General features: G+C 54.4%; 7 protein-coding genes across 7 annotated transcripts; 4 read left to right on the top strand and 3 right to left on the bottom strand.

Moving 5' to 3' along the window:
• Positions 1–666: 666 nt before the first annotated feature.
• Positions 667–1,144, top strand: G647_02155 (uncharacterized protein; the record flags this gene model as incomplete). Its single annotated transcript, XM_008726505.1, has 3 exons — positions 667–690; positions 740–818; positions 867–1,144. 3 exons carry the CDS (start codon positions 667–669, stop codon positions 1,142–1,144), a joined length of 381 nt encoding a protein of 126 aa, XP_008724727.1.
• Positions 1,145–2,816: 1,672 nt separating this feature from the next.
• Positions 2,817–6,291, top strand: G647_02154 (uncharacterized protein; the record flags this gene model as incomplete). Its single annotated transcript, XM_008726504.1, has 2 exons — positions 2,817–5,332; positions 5,382–6,291. 2 exons carry the CDS (start codon positions 2,817–2,819, stop codon positions 6,289–6,291), a joined length of 3,426 nt encoding a protein of 1,141 aa, XP_008724726.1.
• A 1,624-nt stretch (positions 6,292–7,915) lies between these two features.
• G647_02153 (uncharacterized protein) lies at positions 7,916–9,641 on the top strand (the record flags this gene model as incomplete). The annotated part of the gene is made up of 2 exons (XM_008726503.1): positions 7,916–7,932; positions 7,991–9,641. 2 exons carry the CDS (start codon positions 7,916–7,918, stop codon positions 9,639–9,641), a joined length of 1,668 nt encoding a protein of 555 aa, XP_008724725.1.
• A 672-nt stretch (positions 9,642–10,313) lies between these two features.
• Positions 10,314–11,345, bottom strand: G647_02152 (uncharacterized protein; the record flags this gene model as incomplete). Its single annotated transcript, XM_008726502.1, has 3 exons — positions 10,314–10,586; positions 10,652–11,103; positions 11,279–11,345. The coding sequence occupies 3 exons, from the start codon at positions 11,343–11,345 to the stop codon at positions 10,314–10,316; spliced, it is 792 nt and encodes a 263-aa protein (XP_008724724.1).
• Positions 11,346–12,194: 849 nt separating this feature from the next.
• Positions 12,195–12,498, bottom strand: G647_02151 (uncharacterized protein; the record flags this gene model as incomplete). The annotated part of the gene is made up of 2 exons (XM_008726501.1): positions 12,195–12,223; positions 12,276–12,498. The coding sequence occupies 2 exons, from the start codon at positions 12,496–12,498 to the stop codon at positions 12,195–12,197; spliced, it is 252 nt and encodes an 83-aa protein (XP_008724723.1).
• A 465-nt stretch (positions 12,499–12,963) lies between these two features.
• G647_02150 (uncharacterized protein) lies at positions 12,964–13,986 on the top strand (the record flags this gene model as incomplete). Its single annotated transcript, XM_008726500.1, has 1 exon — positions 12,964–13,986. One exon carries the CDS (start codon positions 12,964–12,966, stop codon positions 13,984–13,986), a length of 1,023 nt encoding a protein of 340 aa, XP_008724722.1.
• Positions 13,987–16,156: 2,170 nt separating this feature from the next.
• G647_02149 (uncharacterized protein) lies at positions 16,157–17,739 on the bottom strand (the record flags this gene model as incomplete). Its single annotated transcript, XM_008726499.1, has 2 exons — positions 16,157–17,032; positions 17,134–17,739. 2 exons carry the CDS (start codon positions 17,737–17,739, stop codon positions 16,157–16,159), a joined length of 1,482 nt encoding a protein of 493 aa, XP_008724721.1.
• Positions 17,740–18,424: the final 685 nt, after the last annotated feature.

The raw sequence follows: 18,424 nt of genomic DNA, 5'->3' as shown, positions 1-18,424 counted from the left end.
TCTGAGATATCGAAGCCAGCGAGTGTACGGATTGTATTGGACTTGAGCGCGTTAACGGCTTGGGAGTGTAGACGCAGACTTTGATGGTCGTGAATCGTCGTACACTGGAGCAAGGCAAGTGTCAGTCAGGTCATCAGCAAATGAATGAGACAACCCAAAAGATGATGCCGCACCACGCTCAAGTCAACTATCTAATATCGAGTACCTTTTTCTCGCGCAAGTGAAAGCGAGGAGAGGCGAGCGCAGCCTTTCAAGTGAAGCGCAGAGGCGAACAAGACGAGGGATCTGACTGCGACCGTTCAACCAGTGAAGGTCTCGTGCGTCAGGGAAAAGTTGAGATTTTCTGAAACACGATATGTCGTCGTCAGCGGCGCCGTTCGAGAGTGCGCAAGGGCGTCAGGAAAACCTTCGCGGGGGAGAGAAGAAGGCAAAGAGGATTTCTTGACGAGTGCTGCGATTATGTGATAGCGAGGTGGTGGAGAGAAGGCGATGGAAAGGAAGTTCAGATGAGCAAGGCGGCAAGGTGCTCGGGTGAGCCATCTACACGTGACTGCCGCATTTGATCTAGCCTTTGAGCTGCATTTCACTTCCAACTCACTTGCAGGACCTCATTTGAGCTCTGTGACTGACTGACCCGGACTGTTGTACCATCCCCTCAGGATCGAAATGGCGCAATCACTCAGAGCCAGTGTAAGTCTCTCAATCGGAGGGACACGCAACCACTGACACGAACTTTAAGGGCCGTCTCCTTGCTCGGGTAAGCTCCAGAACGCTTCCACCCTTACGTCGAAGCTTTGCAGCTGCGTCAGTCTCAAGAGGTAAGTCACAATTAAGATACGTCAGAATCCATCACTCACACATTGCAGCGGATTTGATTCAAGACCTTTACCTGAGGGAACTTCGAGCATACAAGCCTCCACCACAGAAGGCATCCGACGCAGAGGGACATGTTCAGAAATTCGCGCCGCCTGCCGCCCCCAAGTCGCCAGAAGAGACAAATCTAGCTAGCGAGATGAAGGAGTACGAGGAGCAGTCTGTGGAGATCGAAGGGACTTCTCAACCGGGAGAGACACAACCCGAGGAGAACTTTTTCGAAGACCTCGATGCGATTGACGCCGAAGACAAGGAAACCGCCCACCACTGAACTGAACAAAATCTCCTGTACAATCAATCGAACATGGGATAAATCCCTTTTGCAGCCATGGAATGGACGATTCAGTTTGCTGCAGACGGAATTCACGCGCAACGTTGCTAGATTCCCTTTTCATTTTGGGGCTTCTACGGAAAGCTCTTTGCGTGATATCTCCACGCGTCGAAATCTCGCTGGGATTGATCAACGCAGCTCGCTGATGTCGACTTTACCGCTTGGAGCTCGAGTCACGTCTCACCCCAGCATTTACCGTGTTTGACTACCACCAGCGCAGATATCAGGATGATCCTCGGTGTTGATGGCACGTTTCCCACATTGCTATGCTGCATTTTTGACGACACGAGTGCTGTGTACCACGTAGGAACCGCCCATCATGCATGCCAAGATCCGCGTTGCAGAGGTCAAGCGACCAAATACGTGTCTCAAGACCATCTTCTTTCCTCCCACCGTAGTCGGGCTTGCGTCTAATAATGTCGGTGGACTACATCCTCAGGCACCCATGCCGAACGCAGCCCGAGTAGTTTGACAGTTCAGCGTCAAATCGAGTCAGACCAGACAAAGACTGCAGTAGTGGGCGGAACATATGCTTGTTGTCGACGTAAGTTGTCCGAGGTGGTGACGAGGCCTTGAAGGAAAACCTCCCAGAGGGCGGCCTTGGTCAGCACGCAATGTAAGCATTCACAGCATTTTGGTGAGATCTCAACCAATCGGTAAGCAATGTTTGCGCAGAGGACGGAGAGGAACCCTCAAGGTAGCGACTCTTGTTGGAGGTACACGTACTCGGATGGCCAAGGACGATCCTTTTGACCGTAAGCCGTGAAGGTCGGGACTTGCTGCATCATAATGTACGAGGTAGAACCTGTGGTATAATCTGCGATCGTCAAACATCAGTGGGTAACTCCACGGTGCAAGCAGAGATATGGAACTAAATAGCGGTCTCCAGCAGGATGATGCGATATGCGCTATCTATGGGGACCCCTGGAGAGACATCCCAATGTGCCAGTTTCGCGTGCAGCTTTTGAGAAACAAGCGAAAACCATCCTTGGAAGCAAGCAAGAGGCCTTTCGCCTGAGTGGCCCTGGCCAGGGCCCATCGGTGTTTGGTGACGCCGATGTCTCTGTCTGGGCACCTCCGTAACCGCCAACAGGCACTCAAGGCACCCCATCCATCACTCCTGCATCCTGTTACGTGCGTCGTGCGGGCTCAACTTGCTGCAACCGGCAACTCTCATTTCCACGCAGCTAAACTGAGATAATGCTTCCAGCACTGTTTCCCGGCTTGCTTCGTTGTCAATAGTTGTCCACCACACTGATTATTCTTCGGTCCTTCGTTATTGTTCATGCTAGGGTTTCCCTTCTGCACATTTTCTGTCGTTAACGTGAGATTTGCTACCTTCCTACCTCAAACATTGGATACGACGCCCTTTCCTCTCACCCTTTCGGATTCGCAGGCTGTCCAACTGTGTCGACCAGTCCGCGTACACGGGCCAGGCTCGGCCCACGATTTATCGGCCTTGCACGTCGAATGGTTGTCTTCTGCTGCATATTGCCCTAATGGCGAGGAATAAAGAAAGGTCGATAACTCCAGCATTGGTGTAGTCGCAGCGACACCTGGGACGGTCGTCTCTCCTAGTACATGCTATTCCACACAACCCCCCACCAGTACCATGGCGTTGACTGCACAGATGGATGGGCAGATTCTGCCCGCCTTGCCCGTCCATGCTCTGAGTCCGCTATCCATCCACTCGTCTGCTACGATCGCTTCTCCAGACGCGTTTGAACCTGCTTCGCCAGGCCTGGTCCGGTCTGCGAGCTTCACCTACCACCCTTCGGAACACCCGGACCCTTCGACGATCAAACGTACCTTTTCCGAGCATGTCATCTCCCTGCCCTCAGACACTAAGGTCAAAGTCAACGAGAGTGTCCACTCGGCGAATATGGAGCTCTTCCGGCGGGTCTCCAGGAAAGCGAAGAGGAAGATGTTGGCAAGTGCCCGCTTTTCGTTGTCAGCAGAGGATGACGAGCCACAATCAAGAGAGCTAAACAATACGGGGGGCGAGAAGGACGAGCAAACAAGAAGTTTGAGCCGCTCTGTCGCTGGCACACTTCGTACCCTCGCCCGGAAATCCTGGGCTCCCTCGTCGAGGTCGACCTCCCCAAGCCGGAAAGACGGTGAATCTGCAGAAAGAAAGCGGAGTTGGTCCCCCAGCAAGAGGAAACTTGCCGTCGCAGCAAACTCGGTCGCTGTTCCCGAGCGCGCGGCCTCGAGTCCGCCTTTACGGGCATCCCCCGAGGGAGATGACTTACTACAGGAGGCTCCAGCACAGCCTATCCGCCCCGACCAACGACGTTCTACCACCCCCACACCAGTTCAACGACCACTCTCAGTCCTTCTCACCAAGAACAAGAGTGACGTCAACCTGAGGCGAATGTCGAGGAATTCCAGTGCGACTTCTCTTCGGAGTTTCGTGTCCAACGACCGATCACAGTCAAGACTATCGCTCAACAAGGTGCCTCCGCTGCCCCCCTCACTTTCATCCGATCGACTTGCAGCTCTTAATGCCGAAGCCCCCAGAAGAAAAGATCCGCTGTGGGCTGCATTTCGTAACCTCGATGGGGAGTACAATGGCTTCCAGTCGAAGACTAGCCTCCAGAAAGCCAAGGTCCTACGAGCGACACTGATTCCTTTCTTGGTCAAGCACGAAAATCATCCCTCTAGCAAATCTCTTCGAGCCGAGGATTTGGACCGACGAATTATGATCTTAAATAAATGGTGGACAGGATTGCTGGAGATTCTGCATGGAGCAAACAATCAGTCGATATCGGGTACGGACAGACCCGCATTCCTCGAAGCCGCAAATCGGATCATGAGTCGGCCGGAATGGAGGATGCCTGGCTTCTCTTCAACTCCAGGGGAAACCCCTCAGCGTTATTCAATTCCCAAGTCGAAGTCGACCAACTCTCTTGAATCGGAGGAGGCAGATTTCTTGATCGATTCCGTTTATCAGAATGTGCGTAACACCTTCGTCCAAAACCTCCTCTCACAAATGGAGTTTGTCACCGGGGTAATGTCATTGAGGACTGCACCTCAAAGCCTAGTCACATTTGCTGGAAAGGCTTGTGCGTACGCTTTCTTCTTCTGTCCCGGAGTGGCCGACATGCTCATCAGGTTGTGGTGTCTTCCGACCGCTGTACTCAGACGAATGTTCAGACAGTTTGGCGTCGAGCAAGGTGAGAAACTGGACTTGACCTCCAGTGCTCTAGGGAGGAATTTTCCTCCACCCGTTCGAAGTCTCTGTGTTGGATCTCAAGCAGCCTTTATGCGTCACCTTCAGCAGCGAGGTCCAATACCACCAGGATCAGAGAAGATCGATTGGTATCAACCCTGGGTCGCGAGATGGTCTGGCCACAACAGTGATTTGTTCTTCGTCTTCACGAAGCAGTACCATATCCTAGTATCTGAATTCCTCGCAGAAGATGTTTCGCTGAAAGATCGCACGGGCATTCCTGGTATGGTACCAATCTGTGCTCAGATGCTGGTCATCCTGGAGACAACCATCTATCGGCAAGCTGGCCAATTTGGAGGCGAAAGCTACGCTACCGGCACCGGATCCAACATGGACAACCCGGACGCTTTGGCTCCTCTGCCCATGACGATCGCTAACGCAACTCGTTCAATTGCCGAGAATCGACTGATCATGATGCTGCGAGACATCATGGGCGACCTGGACCCAGATCGCACCAATTTTCGAAGTCTCTTCTCGGTTTCCTTTGACAGTGTCACCAAGGCCGCGACTGTCAAGATTTCCTTGTACAATAACGACGCTTGTTTTGTGATTTGTGATTTTATGGAGGAAGTTCTCCCCATCATGTTCCGACACCACCTGACCTACATTGATACCCCGGTTCTTGACTGGCCGTTTTGGCTGGAAGTCTGCAAGCAGATGCTGCGAAGTCAGACCACTCTTACCCAGATACGGGTGATCACATTCTTGTACACTAATTGGTCCATCCTAATACATAATGAGGGACAGAAGCGTCAGCTGGTTCTAGAGTGGCTGTTGGACGCCGACGTCTTCGAGAAGCAGTTTTGTCACTGGTCGCCCATGGTGCGACATTACTTCTACCGTCTGCTGTGCTGGAAAGTTGCGCGATACGATGGGGAGGTTTCGGACTTGGATACGTAAGTTGGCGGCAATCAATTTTCTGAGTGGTTACTTACACGTTTGCAGGGAGATCTTGCAGACATTGGCTGCTCGGCTGAACAAATGCTGGGCAAATTACCAGTATTTGGGTGCGGAAGCGGAAATGCGAGGTCTCGTACCACCATCGTCGGCGCCTTGTTCACCTGCACCCAGCCGTGTCCTCGTTATTGTTCGGACTGACAGTCAACCAATTATGACGGCCTCCAAGACACATTTCGAAAAGTATCTCCCAACCTCAATCGTCACCCAGAATTCGCCGTTTCCGAACCATTCATCCATCCTGAACACTATCCCAGCTGCCGACTTGCCGAACAACAGCAACAAAAAACGATGGAGCCTGTTCCGTGGCCTCAACGTGTTCGGCACGCCGGGTAACCATCGACCGGGAGAAGTAACACCACCTGGAAGTCCAGAGGAGAAAGGCGGCTCGGCCTCCAGCGATGCCCCTGATCCGAACAGCGCTATCACCACGCCAAAGAGGCCCGCTACACCACCACACCAGGCATTCTCGTTCAAATTCTCTCTCGAATATTTCTCGTCCCGACCCTACCTGGAGAACAAAAATCGACCGGTGGCAGCGCCACTACTTCCTCCTAACGCCCAGGCCATCCTCAGATCGCGGCAGAGCTCAGACAGTGGTGTGAGTGGAGGCAGCGCGAGCGGTGTCAGCCAGACCAGCAACAGCGGCGGGAGCGGGGTTAGTGGTAGTAGCGTTTCCCGTGGGAAAGCTAGAGCAACAGAAGTGAAGCCGCTCAAGCCTAAGGATCATGAGATGGGCACAGCACGGTACAGCGGGCGATCTCTGGCTGAATGGGCCCAGGTGTTGCACGAATGTCGGAGTTTTTACAGCAGACGCAAGCAAGAAGGTGTCCCAAGGGACAGCCTTGTGGAGACACCGACAATGGGCGTGGAGAATTTTCGGCTGATAGGTGGTTAAGGGCTTCTCCGTCGGACACGGAGTTCTTGCACAGAGATACGATGATGCACGAGAGGGGCGCATTCTTGCGTGAAATGTTGATGGAATCGTTGGACAAATACATAGATAGACATACCATGGGTGGGAACAGTGCTGGTTTCTGGCGGCGTTGATGACTGGATCGCACGGCTGCTGGAGAGATAGCGGGTTTGTACAGTGCTTGGATATGGATGGATTGCACACACTGTTGAGTTTGTCCATGCAACATGCAACATGCAACTACTCCCAGCATCAACCGTAACTTCCTCCTATGCGGTGTTTCCTCGCCACGAAACTCCCATAACTTCATTCCAACCGGGCGTGTCAAGTACGTTGTCTGAATAGGCAGGCATGTACAATAGGGTGGCAATGCTTCACCACTCATCTCGGGATATCATACATCAGCGTTTGTGTATTCGGCCTCCCATTGAGGCGGTCTGCAGGCAACAGATTGCTGTTAGTTGAATTGTAGAGCTGCCGATCAGGGGAGGTGAGAGGGACACCTACGAGTGCTCGTGTATCCAGCATAAGCGGTCAACCAGTCCATAGATATTTTGGTCTAGGCTACAGCGTGCTCGGATATGTTGAGCTCGTTCATCCTGAACTGCCTACCTTGCAGCTTGCTTAGTCTCGTGGGTTGAAGTTCAATTTCGGGTTGCGCCCGTTGACGTGCTCTTCGGAGTCGCACGGGGCCCTCGGAGCCGGGTAGACGTTAAATAGGTGAACAACTTGGAAAGAAGGTCAATGAACTAGATCTCTATTGCCGGCGGTATTGCCGGCCTTGACATTGATAAAAAGCAGTAATAACGTCTAGGCGTTATCGGTTGCAAACCTTCCAACCCGCTCTCGCATCCTACCGGACATTTTGAGCCTCTGGAAGGTGCGAGATGCTGATAAAAGATGAGATGGCCATCTTACCCAAGATCCGGCCAGGCGCTCTGGCGGAACGCTCACTTCGGAGTTTGCTGGGGGGCTATGTATTTTCCTCTAGTGTCCAGCCGTAATCTCGATCGTAAGCTATGCTGGAGGAGTCCCTGCGTTCCTGGTTCTGCGACAGCTAAATAGACTGCGCTTGCAAATTATGAGTGACCGCAGACGTTGCTCGGCCTGAGCCATGCACGGACTAGCCGCATACTGGACGACTCAGACCAGGAACACACTCAGCAAAAGAACATTCCCCCCTATTCAAGGGAACGGGCACAATGGCTCGTCTCCGGGTGGACAGGCATGGATGAGGGCCATGCGTTGTGCTGGAATTTGAGGTATAATCCAAGCTGCTGATCCTTTGGTGCCTTATGGTGATGATTGCACAGTCCGGCCACTGTCACTGTACGAGTACTCGTAGCATCGATAGAAGGAATATTCTGAGGTCTGTCTGCTAAGAGGCTGCTCCGCCAAGCCTGCAGCCTCGCCTGCGACGAGGCTGTAGGACTTAACCCCCAAAAAATCTCGAGATCAGGAATCTTTGTGAAGCGGAGATGTAAAGGATACACTTTCTTCTTTGCGCTTCCATAATGGTGAATGGGTTCGTGTCGCTGCAATCAAAAGGAACTTCATGCATGGCATCGAATTGACGGCCTGATCGGGTCTGCATTGGCGCGCCCTCATGGATCGCTACCGGGGGTAATTAATGCCCTCCGCCATACAATTGGACCTCTTTCCAAGGACTGACATACAACAGCTCTCGCCGATCGCCTGCGCCTCGAGACAGACCTACCCGTGATCCTGACGTCTTCGCCATCGGTTCCGGTGAAAGCTACAGACCTGGAGGTGAGAATTCATACCGACCTTCACCTCGCGACCGAGACCGTTTCGGTGCAGACTCATGGACGGCCGAAAGAAGAGATGGACGACGGGATGATCGAAGAGAAGAAAGAAGAGAAGACATTGACTCCTATGTTCCACTCACGAGCTCACGAGCAGCACGCCCGCGAAGTCGCTCTCCAGCCTTTCGTCGACGATCACGGACCCCTCCTAACAGAAGAGAGGACTTGTTCGCCAACAGAAGATCACCACCCCGTCGCTACTCTCCAAGAAGGTCACCACCACCCAGAAGGAGGTCTCGATCGCCCCCTGGCGGCAGGGCTCGCAGTCCGCCTGATCCTAAGAGGTTCCGAGACTTCTCATCTGAGCCCAGCCGACGGTCGCCAAAGCGCGAACGACGATTTTCTCCAGACCGGAGCCGGGATCCGCGTGACAGATCACCTCTGGGAGACCCGGGAAGGGCAGGAGAAAGCTACAGACCACGATCTCGAACTCCGCCGCGTAGGAGACCGCAGAATGACACCTGGATGAGAAGATCTCCTTCACCAAGAGACTCCGGTGCAGCATCACACAATACCTCACGACGATCATCTCCTCCCATGCACCCAGACAGAGCGAGTTTGGCAGGTTCCGTGACGAGATCACCTGCACCGCCAGCCAACCGGAGCCAATATGATAGGGCAGAATCAGCCGCCGGCAGCTATCGTGACCGATCTCCCCCACCACCCACACCCGTGGACCCCATACGGGATCGAGACATGAGCATGCCGCGCGAGGATGTCCACATGAACGGCACCAACGAGCCCCGGCGGCCTCCGTCAGGTCCCAGCAGTCATCGGAATGGCAATTACGAGAGACCGCCGCCTACAGGCCCGTCCCGAAGTTTCAGCCAGCCCGTTCAATCACCACCAACTGGTCCCGCAGCGTCAATGTCAATGTCCGCTCATAACAGGGGTGGTGGCGCGTCCACGCTGAGAGCTCCTTCTGGACCTCGCGGCTCAGTTGGTAGATTCGACGGTCCACCGCCCCGCGATTTCCCAGGTCCACGTGGTCGAGGCGGTTTGCCCTATCGAGGCCCAGCACCCCACGGACCTCGAGGCGGAGGCTACGGGCGCGGTGACTTCGGCGGATCCAGTGCTCGAGGCGACTATGGAGGGACCCCCTACCGTGGTGGGGGCTTCGGACGTGGGGGCAACGGTGGAGGAGGTGGTGAGCCCTCATTCCCATACCGCGGGAACAACAGCTCGAGCACGACCTATCCACGCACACAGCGCTTCAACACGGTCCAACAACATCTGGCCACGAACGAGAAGATCGTCCCGGGCGGCAAACTCCTCCCCTCGGGTCTTCCCCCTGACCAGGAAAAACGGATCAAGATGCTCGAAGCCGAGAGCGAGCGCATGCGCGCCGAGATCTCAGAGAAACAAAAACTCAAGCGAGAAGTCCTGAATGAATGGGAAGTCAGAGAAAGGGAGAGCGAGAGGGAGGCCCTGCGGAGCGAACTTGCTGAGCAGCATCTCCAGCAGCTGATGGAGAGCGAGGATGGAATCGGAAGAGCTGCGTTCTAGCTGGCGGCTCCTCGGACCGGGGGTGATTTACTCGATTTCCCCTTTTATAAAATGAAAAGAAATGTTCGGGATGAGATTGGCTGTATCGGGCGGTCTGTGGCGTCCAGTTCTCTTGGAGGGCTTAAGGCCGGTGCGTACCGAATCGGGTGAATATGAAAGTCGAAAGCGGTTGACTCGGATCGAACCCGTGAGTCCCACAGCCGGCTGGACGGTGAGACTTCACACGAGGATCAAAATGAAACATCAGACATTCCGCTCAACTGCTCCGCTGGCATAAGCGAAATCGGGTCGGCAATGGGTAAAAATGGCCAGGTCTTGGATGGAAAAGAAAGGAAAAGCTCAGCGTTGTTAGCATTGCCACTACCACAAACGCTTGCACTGGGATTGGTTTGGACATAGCAAGCGAGCACTGGATTGAACAGCACGCAATCCACCACTTTACGCACGGTGAATGACAGGAGACAGTCGGACTCAAGCCCATTTTTCATTGTCTTCGTCGGTCGACGCGAACAGACTCTGAGAAAGGGGCCAGACACTAGAATACGTGTCAGAAGCGCTTCGTTTTTGATATTCGATCTCGCCCGGTTCCAGCCAGCCAGCCACTCTTGACGACGGTTGTCTCTTTTTTCCTTCCCCCGGGAATAAATGCACCTGACAATCTAGGTTACATCTCTAGGAGCCGACTGCTCGTCCGCCGTCAACCTCCAAATTCACGCCAGTCACGAACTTGCCCTCGTCACTCGCCAGGAAGGCCGCGACATTGGCGACATCCTTGGGATCCGTCAGTCTCCCGAGCGGCACGTTGAACAGGAACTTCTTCATGTTTTCTTCATTGTAGGGCACGCCGACGAAGTTCTCGAAGAGACCCGTCCCGGAGAGAAGAGGGCAGAGGGCGTTGATGCGGATCTGGTCTTTGCCGAACTCGGCGGCGAGGCCTTTGGTTGCCTGATGATGAAACACCAGCTTTGTCAGCTATGGCCTTTGTGCTTAGAGAGGGGGGGTCAACAAACATTCGCAACAGCGCCTTTACTCGCGTTGTACCACACCAGGCCCGGCCGCGGCCTCATGGCGCCAATACTGGCAATGTTGATGATGGCACCACCCCCGCGGTTCTTCAACGCCGGGATCGCGGCCGACACGCTCAAGTAGATGCTCTTGACATTGACGGCGAAGACCCGGTCGTACTCGTCCTCTGTGACTTCCAACGTCGGCTTGTTCTTGTAGCTGGTCCCGGCGTTGTTGACCAGGATGTCTAGGCCACCAAACTTTGTGACGGCCAGGTCGACCATCTTCTGCCAGTCGGAGCTCGAGGTGACGTTGGCCGTGACCAGCGCGACGTGCGTGTCTGCCGCGTCCGTGTAGGCCTTTTGGAGCCCTTGTTCGTTCAGGTCCGCCGCCACGACTTTGGCGCCTTCTTCGATGAATTTGCGGACCGTGGCGAGGCCGAAGCCTGACGCGGCTCCTGTGGATGGGGACAGACTGTTAGCGAAGAGTCCCCATAGCAGGAGTTGAGCCGGGGGTATGTTGCAACGAAACCACATGCGCATATGCCCTCGGTTCCTGTTTGCTCAGGGTACGACTGAAGCATCTGGACATTCCCGTTCTCCAACAAACGCGAAAAAGACCGGAATCCTCACCTGTCACTATGGCCACCTTGTTGGCCAACCGGCCCGTGCCCGTCTGTACTTCGTGGAGGCCTGACATGGTGAGTATGCAATTTTGACCAAGGGCCGATTTCTAGGAGATGTAGCGAAAAGAGGTGGGATGGGTCGGCACAACTACGCAGGGATCACGAGCATGCAGCAGCAAAGCTATACGGTAGATTGCTTCTTCGTGAAGGGACAAAGACCGCGAGGGAAATATAAAGGATGCTGGGACGCCTTCCTTCCCCGCAGCGATTACCATATTCCAGCAGCAGAAAGGGCACGAACATGATGTATGCTCGCGGTCTCGGAAGTGCACAGAGGGGTAAAGGTTCAGGTGAGGACAAGGGAAGGGCGGGTTTCGGAAGAAAGCTTGCGGGGAAAGAATTGCAGCCATGAAGCGTGGAAAGGAGAGTGATGCGGAGATACGTATCTTCGAGAGCGAATGGAATGAAGATGAAGCTCGCCCCCCAGTCGGCTTGTTCTCGAGACGCCGGCCATCGCCCGTCTCCATCATTGATGGGTACACGCGCGGTCTACAATACCCCCGAGGCCGTCTGCAATTGTTCCATTCGTGCTTACGAGACTGGCAATAACCTGCTGTTCAACGCCCGCTGATGCCGATTCGGTCGCCGGTGCAACGGGAGTGACGGAGTCGGACGGTATCCTGGAGAGAATGGTGGCAATCGCAAGGCTTTGTGCAAGCTTGGAAGCGAACAAGGTTTCTGCAAGCACAGCTTTGGCGCACGCGACCAGCGCCTGTGAGCCTGAGGAGCGACTCGCCAGGCCCGAACGCCTGTGTCTCAGTACCGGCAATGTAAATCGGAATGGTGGACGCATGTTTCGGCCAAAGCTACTCATGGGTATCTGGGGGTGAGGGACCGCAATTCGAAGCCGCTCCAAGTCCTCATCACTTCCTTTTCTTGTTCGCCCGACTTTCTGTAGACATGGTCAGTACTGCGGTCGACCTCGACACAGAGATAGATCGTACCCGCTGCCGTTCTCTTTTTCTTGGGCGCGCCCTTCCCTCTCAACTTGGCAAAGGCCACGTTCTCTAACCGGTCGTCCTCCTCTTCATTGAAGCCTTCGAGGTCGAATCTCTTAAACTCTTTCAGCACGTCTTCCACGGTCGCTGATCGTCTGGGATAATAGGCGGCCAGCGCCGGGCCTCTTAATCTCTGGCGCAGAACCTTGTTGCCCAGTCGTTGCTGCATGGGATTGAACGTCGTGGAGAAGATAGAGCATTGGAGCTAGAGGATGAGAAAGAATCAGCGCGCTGCGGAAGTATAGCCAAAGGAGGCCCATCACTCCTCCATCGCACGATATCGGATGGCGCAGTTCGGGAGAGTAGAGTAGTCTGGCAAGGGGAGCCTCACCTTCGTGAGCTGTAATAGCCGACCTCTCGACGGAGAAGCCATTGCAATGCTTGTCTGTCCTGGTGTATCGATTGATGGGAAAGTTCTAGCCAGAGCAAATGCCAGAAGTCGAAGCGATGAATTGCTCAGTCGCGTCAGTCTGCGACCGGCTGCATTTCGGGGGAATCGAAGTTTTCTCCACCTCCAGCGAGACGCAGTTTCTAGTTTCTTGTGCAACCAGTAATTAGACTTTCAAATCGAAGACAACACCTCTCAGTGAGTCTCTCGTCATACCGCTGCGTCGACGTGGGAGTCCGTATCAACATGGCCGAGTCCGACAATAAGCGCAAGTACGGAGGCGGTCACCTTCAGCCCGCCAAAAAGGTCCGCAGAGACGGGCCTTGCTCGCGAAAACATCACAATGTCCTCCCCGAACCTGCTAGCGATGGACTTCCGCGTCTCCCCCAGATCAGCAATGAATACCGGAATGTTGTCTTCACCCACCCCAGCCAGGCGCCTCAGGACCCTCAAGCCAGCTATGACCGACTCGAGTTCCTTGGTGACGCCTACCTCGAACTCTACGCGACACAGTTGATATTCAATCGCTTTCCCGATCTCGAAGTCGGCAAAATGTCCCAACTGCGGGAGACACTGGTCAGAAACGAGACGATCGGTCAATACGCCAGCCTCTACAGTCTCGACAGACAGCTCAAGAACTACAAGCAGTTTCAAAACAGCCCGCCCCACGTATGGCTCAAGGTCAAAGGCGACGTCTTCGAAGCGTACGTCGCAGCCGTTGTCCTATCCAGCCCGGACGGCGCAGAGACGGCCAAAAGCTGGCTCCACCAGTTGTGGGAACCAAAGGTCCAAGCAGTCGCTGCCAGCACTCCTCCGAAGCCAAAGAAGACCAAGGAGGAACTGGCCAAGAAGATTCTGATGAAGGGGACCAAGATCAACTACGTCGACGAAAAGGCTCCCGTGGTCCATTACGGTCAAGGCCGGGAAGAATACTTCGTCGGCGTGTATTTCACTGGTTTTGACTGGGAGAATCAGTATTTGGGAAGTGGCCGAGGTCCCAGTCGAGTCGAGGCCGGCATGTTTGCAGCAGCAGACGCGCTCAAGAATCCGCTGGTGGACCACATCGCCGGAGAGAAGGCGAAGGCCTTGGTGCAGCGTGAGAAGGATGCTGTAGCCGTCAAGGACAAAGGAATGCAGAAAGAGCAAGAGTTGGGTCGTGGCAATGCCGAGGCGGTGAAGCCGGAATCATTGACAGAATCGAGAGAGCCGCAAGCTTCTGCAGAGAAGCCGCCAGACGAGCAACTTCGAGGCCCCCATATGGTAGTATGAGAAGGGGGACGGTTACCAACGGAGCCTTCTCGCCGTTTCAGCCTGGGTTCCGGTCTGCACACCCGCCATTCGAGAAGAGACGAGGATGTCCTGCCATCCCGCCGGGTCTACGGCTCATTACTGTAGGTGCATTGTAGTCGCATGGTTGGCGGTATCCTATTGATGGCCGACTCTGCGTCCAGGTAGGTTAGGCGTCACTCTCTGCTTGTTCATACTATAGCGGCACAGCCGTCCTGGCCTCCTATTCCAGGTTTCTGCTGCAAGCGCCATTACCGTCCTTTGTGTTTATCTCTGTCTTGGGTCGAGGCCAACAACCGTCCTTGTTGAGTCCGATTCTCGAGCTACAGTACTCCGTACGTGGCACAATTGTTGTCAACAAAGCCGTCTTGTCCTCCCCATATATTGCCTCAACGACCGTCACATTCTAACTCGACAAAGCAGAGACAATGAATACCGCGATCGCAACAAAGAAGCTTTTCAAGAACAGGCACAGTGCTGAAAGAATCTTTGACTTGTCCTTAGCCGTGGGTTTAAAAAATGCTAACCTCCTGCAACAATGTCCGCAGCAGCAGCACCAGACAGCTCTCAAGTATCAGTCACACAAAATACAATCCTCTATATCCTTGCATCACGCACTCTCCTATCCCGCCATACGACCCTCGAAAACATACGCGCCCACGCAAGAGACGATGAAGACGATCTTCTCCTTAATATTCCTCTCTCTTTCCTCGCTCGGGGCCGCCCTGCCCCATCCTCACCCTCATCCCGACCCCCAGCCATTGCAAACATACACCTCCGCCGGACAATGCACCGCGGCCGGCCAATTTCTTTGTCTCTCAGCCACCACATTCGCCATATGCGACGCCAGTCTGACCGGCACAGTCCAGCACCTGGCACTGGGTGACTACTCGCGGTGTGGCACCGGCAGCGGCACCGACAGCGGCAGTTCCGGGGAACCAGGCAACTCGGCCGCCGGCGTCGGCGTCGGCGTCAGCGTCAGCGTCAGCACACATACAAACTACGTGACAGTCACGGCCACACCAACCCGACTCCCACCGGGCGTCGACGCCTCCTCCTCCCCCTCCTCCTCCCATGACCAGCACCAAAGTCGTGACTGTGGGCAAAAGTGCAAGTCGCACTTTCGCCGGCACCATGACTGTGGCTGGGATAAGCGTCGTTCCCACGCGGATTGTGAGTGCGAGTGGGTCACCGCCGCCGCCGCCGCTGCCGAAGAAGACTTGAGTCAAACGTACTGTACGGAGTAGAGACTTCTGAATGGAATGGGATGGTCTGGTCGGTAGGTAGATAAATCGACGACTGCGGTGACAGGGACTGTAGCACCTGGTTCTTAGCACCGGTATTGACCTTCAGGTATGTACGGAGTACTTCACATAGACTCCTGGTACATGATTCACCTTCTACGATGAATCAGCAAGCAAGCAAGCAAGCAAGCACTAGAACCAGCACCGAGACGGTGCACTTCTACTGTACTGTAGCAACAGCTCTGATTGATGATGGGGGGCGGCACTCATTTTGTGCCATACCATATTTTTTGTCGCCAACAAATATGTTGGGGACCATCCCGAGTCGTGATTTCTTCACACCACCCAGCATAAATAAGGGTAGCTATGTATGTCTATTCACGTCACTTCACGAACCGTATGTATCGAATCGGTAGCTAATATGTCTATTCACTTCACAAACGATATGTATCGAATCCGTAACTGGCAACACCTTTCAAAATACCTAGGTAGATACCTAGGTAGGTACCTAGGTAGGTGCCTAGGTAGATTGGTCCAGCGTCATGAGTCGAAAAGCATTACTACTGTACTTGTACTGAGTCAGCACGACAGCGCGAGCGATCAAGTCTCCATAGTTAGTACTGTATGTATCCCTTCGTATTCCATGATTAATATCCAAACCCTGTTCCAGGCTGTTTGAGACTGTTCAAGGTGTTCAATGTGAGACCCCAGGTGGATACTCAGTCGTGTGGTTATGGGTACGTAGGGGGGATAGTCCCTCAGGACCCTAGATCGCCTGATAGCTTCAGTATCGTAATGGCATCTTACCCCTACCTGGCCTCCTTACTACACCTTGTCCATCAGGTTCATGACATTCAACGTAGTTACGGTGTTCAAGGCGTTTGCGGTGTTCAAGGTCTTTACGGTTTTCAAGGCTTCTTCAACCGCTGCATGCTCAGGTCCAAGGCCACATCACACATGCCGCCGTCGACAAAGTCATCCATCAGCACAAGCAGTTGATCTTGCGGCAGCTTCTCCAGCGCCTTGTCCTTGACCCATGGCATCGTCTTACTGTCACAGATGGCCTTGGTGGCGAGCAACCACGAATTCGACGCCGTCGCCGCAATGGCCGAGAACCAGATCTTCAGCCCGAGATTCGTCGCGGTGGCTTGACACTGGATGTTGGTAAACGCCTTGCCGTCCTGTTGGGCGGTGGAAATGTTGTTGAACTGCGCGATGATCGAGTCCCCGTTCAGTGTGGCGTTGGCCTGGTCCGAGTAGATGTTATAGTTGTCGACGTTCTGGATCACCAGCAGTCGCCTTTGCGTTCTTCGTAGTTCGTCGATGGTCTGTGAGGTCATTTCTTGGAGGTGGCCGATTTGGAGCGCGCCGCCCTGAGCTGCCTTGAGCGCTTCACTCAGATGGCGGTTGAGGTCGTCGGGCGTAGGACGGGCGCACTCGGCCGGCACACCGTCCCAGCGGAGGTGGACCACCACGATTTCTCCCGGATTGCGCACGAGGAAGGCGACGCAGTCGTCCAGAAAGTCGTTGTACCCCATCCCCGGGATCGGGCCATGCATGAAGAACAATTTGTCCTTCATGTCCTGAAGCTGTGGCAGTCCACGAAACGCTTGGTGTAAGTAAGCTGGTCGGAATTCGAAGTAGCGCGCCCCGATGGCCAGCATGGACTGTAGCTCGTCCTTCTGCGTGATCGAAGAGCTCTGGATCACGTTGGGTATCAGAGGGCCTTTGAGGATGTCTGCTATCTGCAGATCTTTGCCTGCGGGCGCAATTGACTCGACCACCTGCAGAGTGAAATTAGCCGCGTGCTTGCGCGTACTGTACTGGAGAAGAAGCTCTCTGGGAATTGCATCAGGCTCTGCGACGTTGCTGAGGAGTGCCTCACCCTTGCAAACGCTGCTCCGAATCTCTGGAACAATATATCTGAAGTGTGCAAGCTGTTCATGCCGACATCGTGCGCGGCCGGCAGAACAAGGCGCCTGAAGGGCTTCGCCGCAGCTACGGACCCCAACGGTGCAATGGTGGACATCCATGCCGAGATATTCGGACTGACCGTTACATAGAACTGATCCCAGTACGGAAGGCCGGCGATGTTGCCCTTGTGAGGCGCATCGTAGAAACAGTGCGTCACACAAATGTCGTTGCTGATCAACGAGGTCTGGTCGACCAGGGTCGTCATGGTCCCCTGGCCCAGTGTTCCAGTGATGGCGTTGATCTCGACCCATTTGTTGAAGACTTCACGGCCATTTTGCAGAACCCGACAACGAAAGATGCCGTTGAAATAGGGCGGAGTCGTGTCCTTGCGCTCGAGCTCGAGATGGTCAATCGTGAACCGCTTCATGCCCGATTTGATCAGTGGCGGTTTTCCAGGAACAGAGAGCTCGATCGAACATCCAGAGACACAGTTGTAGGTATAGCATTGTATGCCTTTCGAGGGGTTCAGAAAGTCAATGTCTGGTAGCTTCAACTGGGACACATCCAACCCGGCCATGGCGTCCTCTTTACCGTGCATCGCGGCAGAACCAGAACATGCGGACGGTATGGTAGATGATCGTGGGCTTCGAGCGCACGTCTTCCTCCGAGTAGGTAAATACCCAATGTCGTAGCTATGCTCACCGACAAGCTGATAGGCCCGGTACAGCCATCGTCTTTGGGTCAATGCATGGCTTGCGCGAGGGTGACTCTTGTGAGCAAGCGAGCTGAATCCGAGCTCGGACGACGACTTATGGTGACGTTGACTCGATGACAGCGAAGCATTCCACGCGGCGTCCGTCCCGAACTGGTCAAGGTTTTAGTCAAATCAGCCTGTAGCGACGGGCCACGTCAGGGGTCGAATGCTCAGGAGCGTGGCGCCGCGAGGAACCAAGCAACCCAACGACCTCAGAAGTGGAAAGCGAGCTGAAGCCAAACCCGTCGGCTCGAAATGGTCCAGCGGACCCTCCGCCTGATAACTGTGGCCTCTAGACCTCCACGAGATAGGGTGCCAGGAAGCCTGGGTCGGCAAGGATCGAAGCTGTTATTGTGGGAGAGGTGATTATATCAATTCCGAATTCCCCGAGGCTATCCCAGCACTATAGCGCTCTTGTTCTAGCCCTCATACGAATGAATATAATCCGAGCAGTAGTGATAACTATACTTTTGCATGAAGCTCCGGAGTGGCGATCTGTATCCGTCTT

This window comes from Cladophialophora carrionii (genome assembly GCF_000365165.1).
Source record: "Cladophialophora carrionii CBS 160.54 unplaced genomic scaffold supercont1.2, whole genome shotgun sequence".
NCBI classification, from domain to species: Eukaryota; Fungi; Ascomycota; class Eurotiomycetes; order Chaetothyriales; family Herpotrichiellaceae; genus Cladophialophora; species Cladophialophora carrionii.
This window is presented reverse-complemented; position numbering and strand designations above follow the sequence as displayed.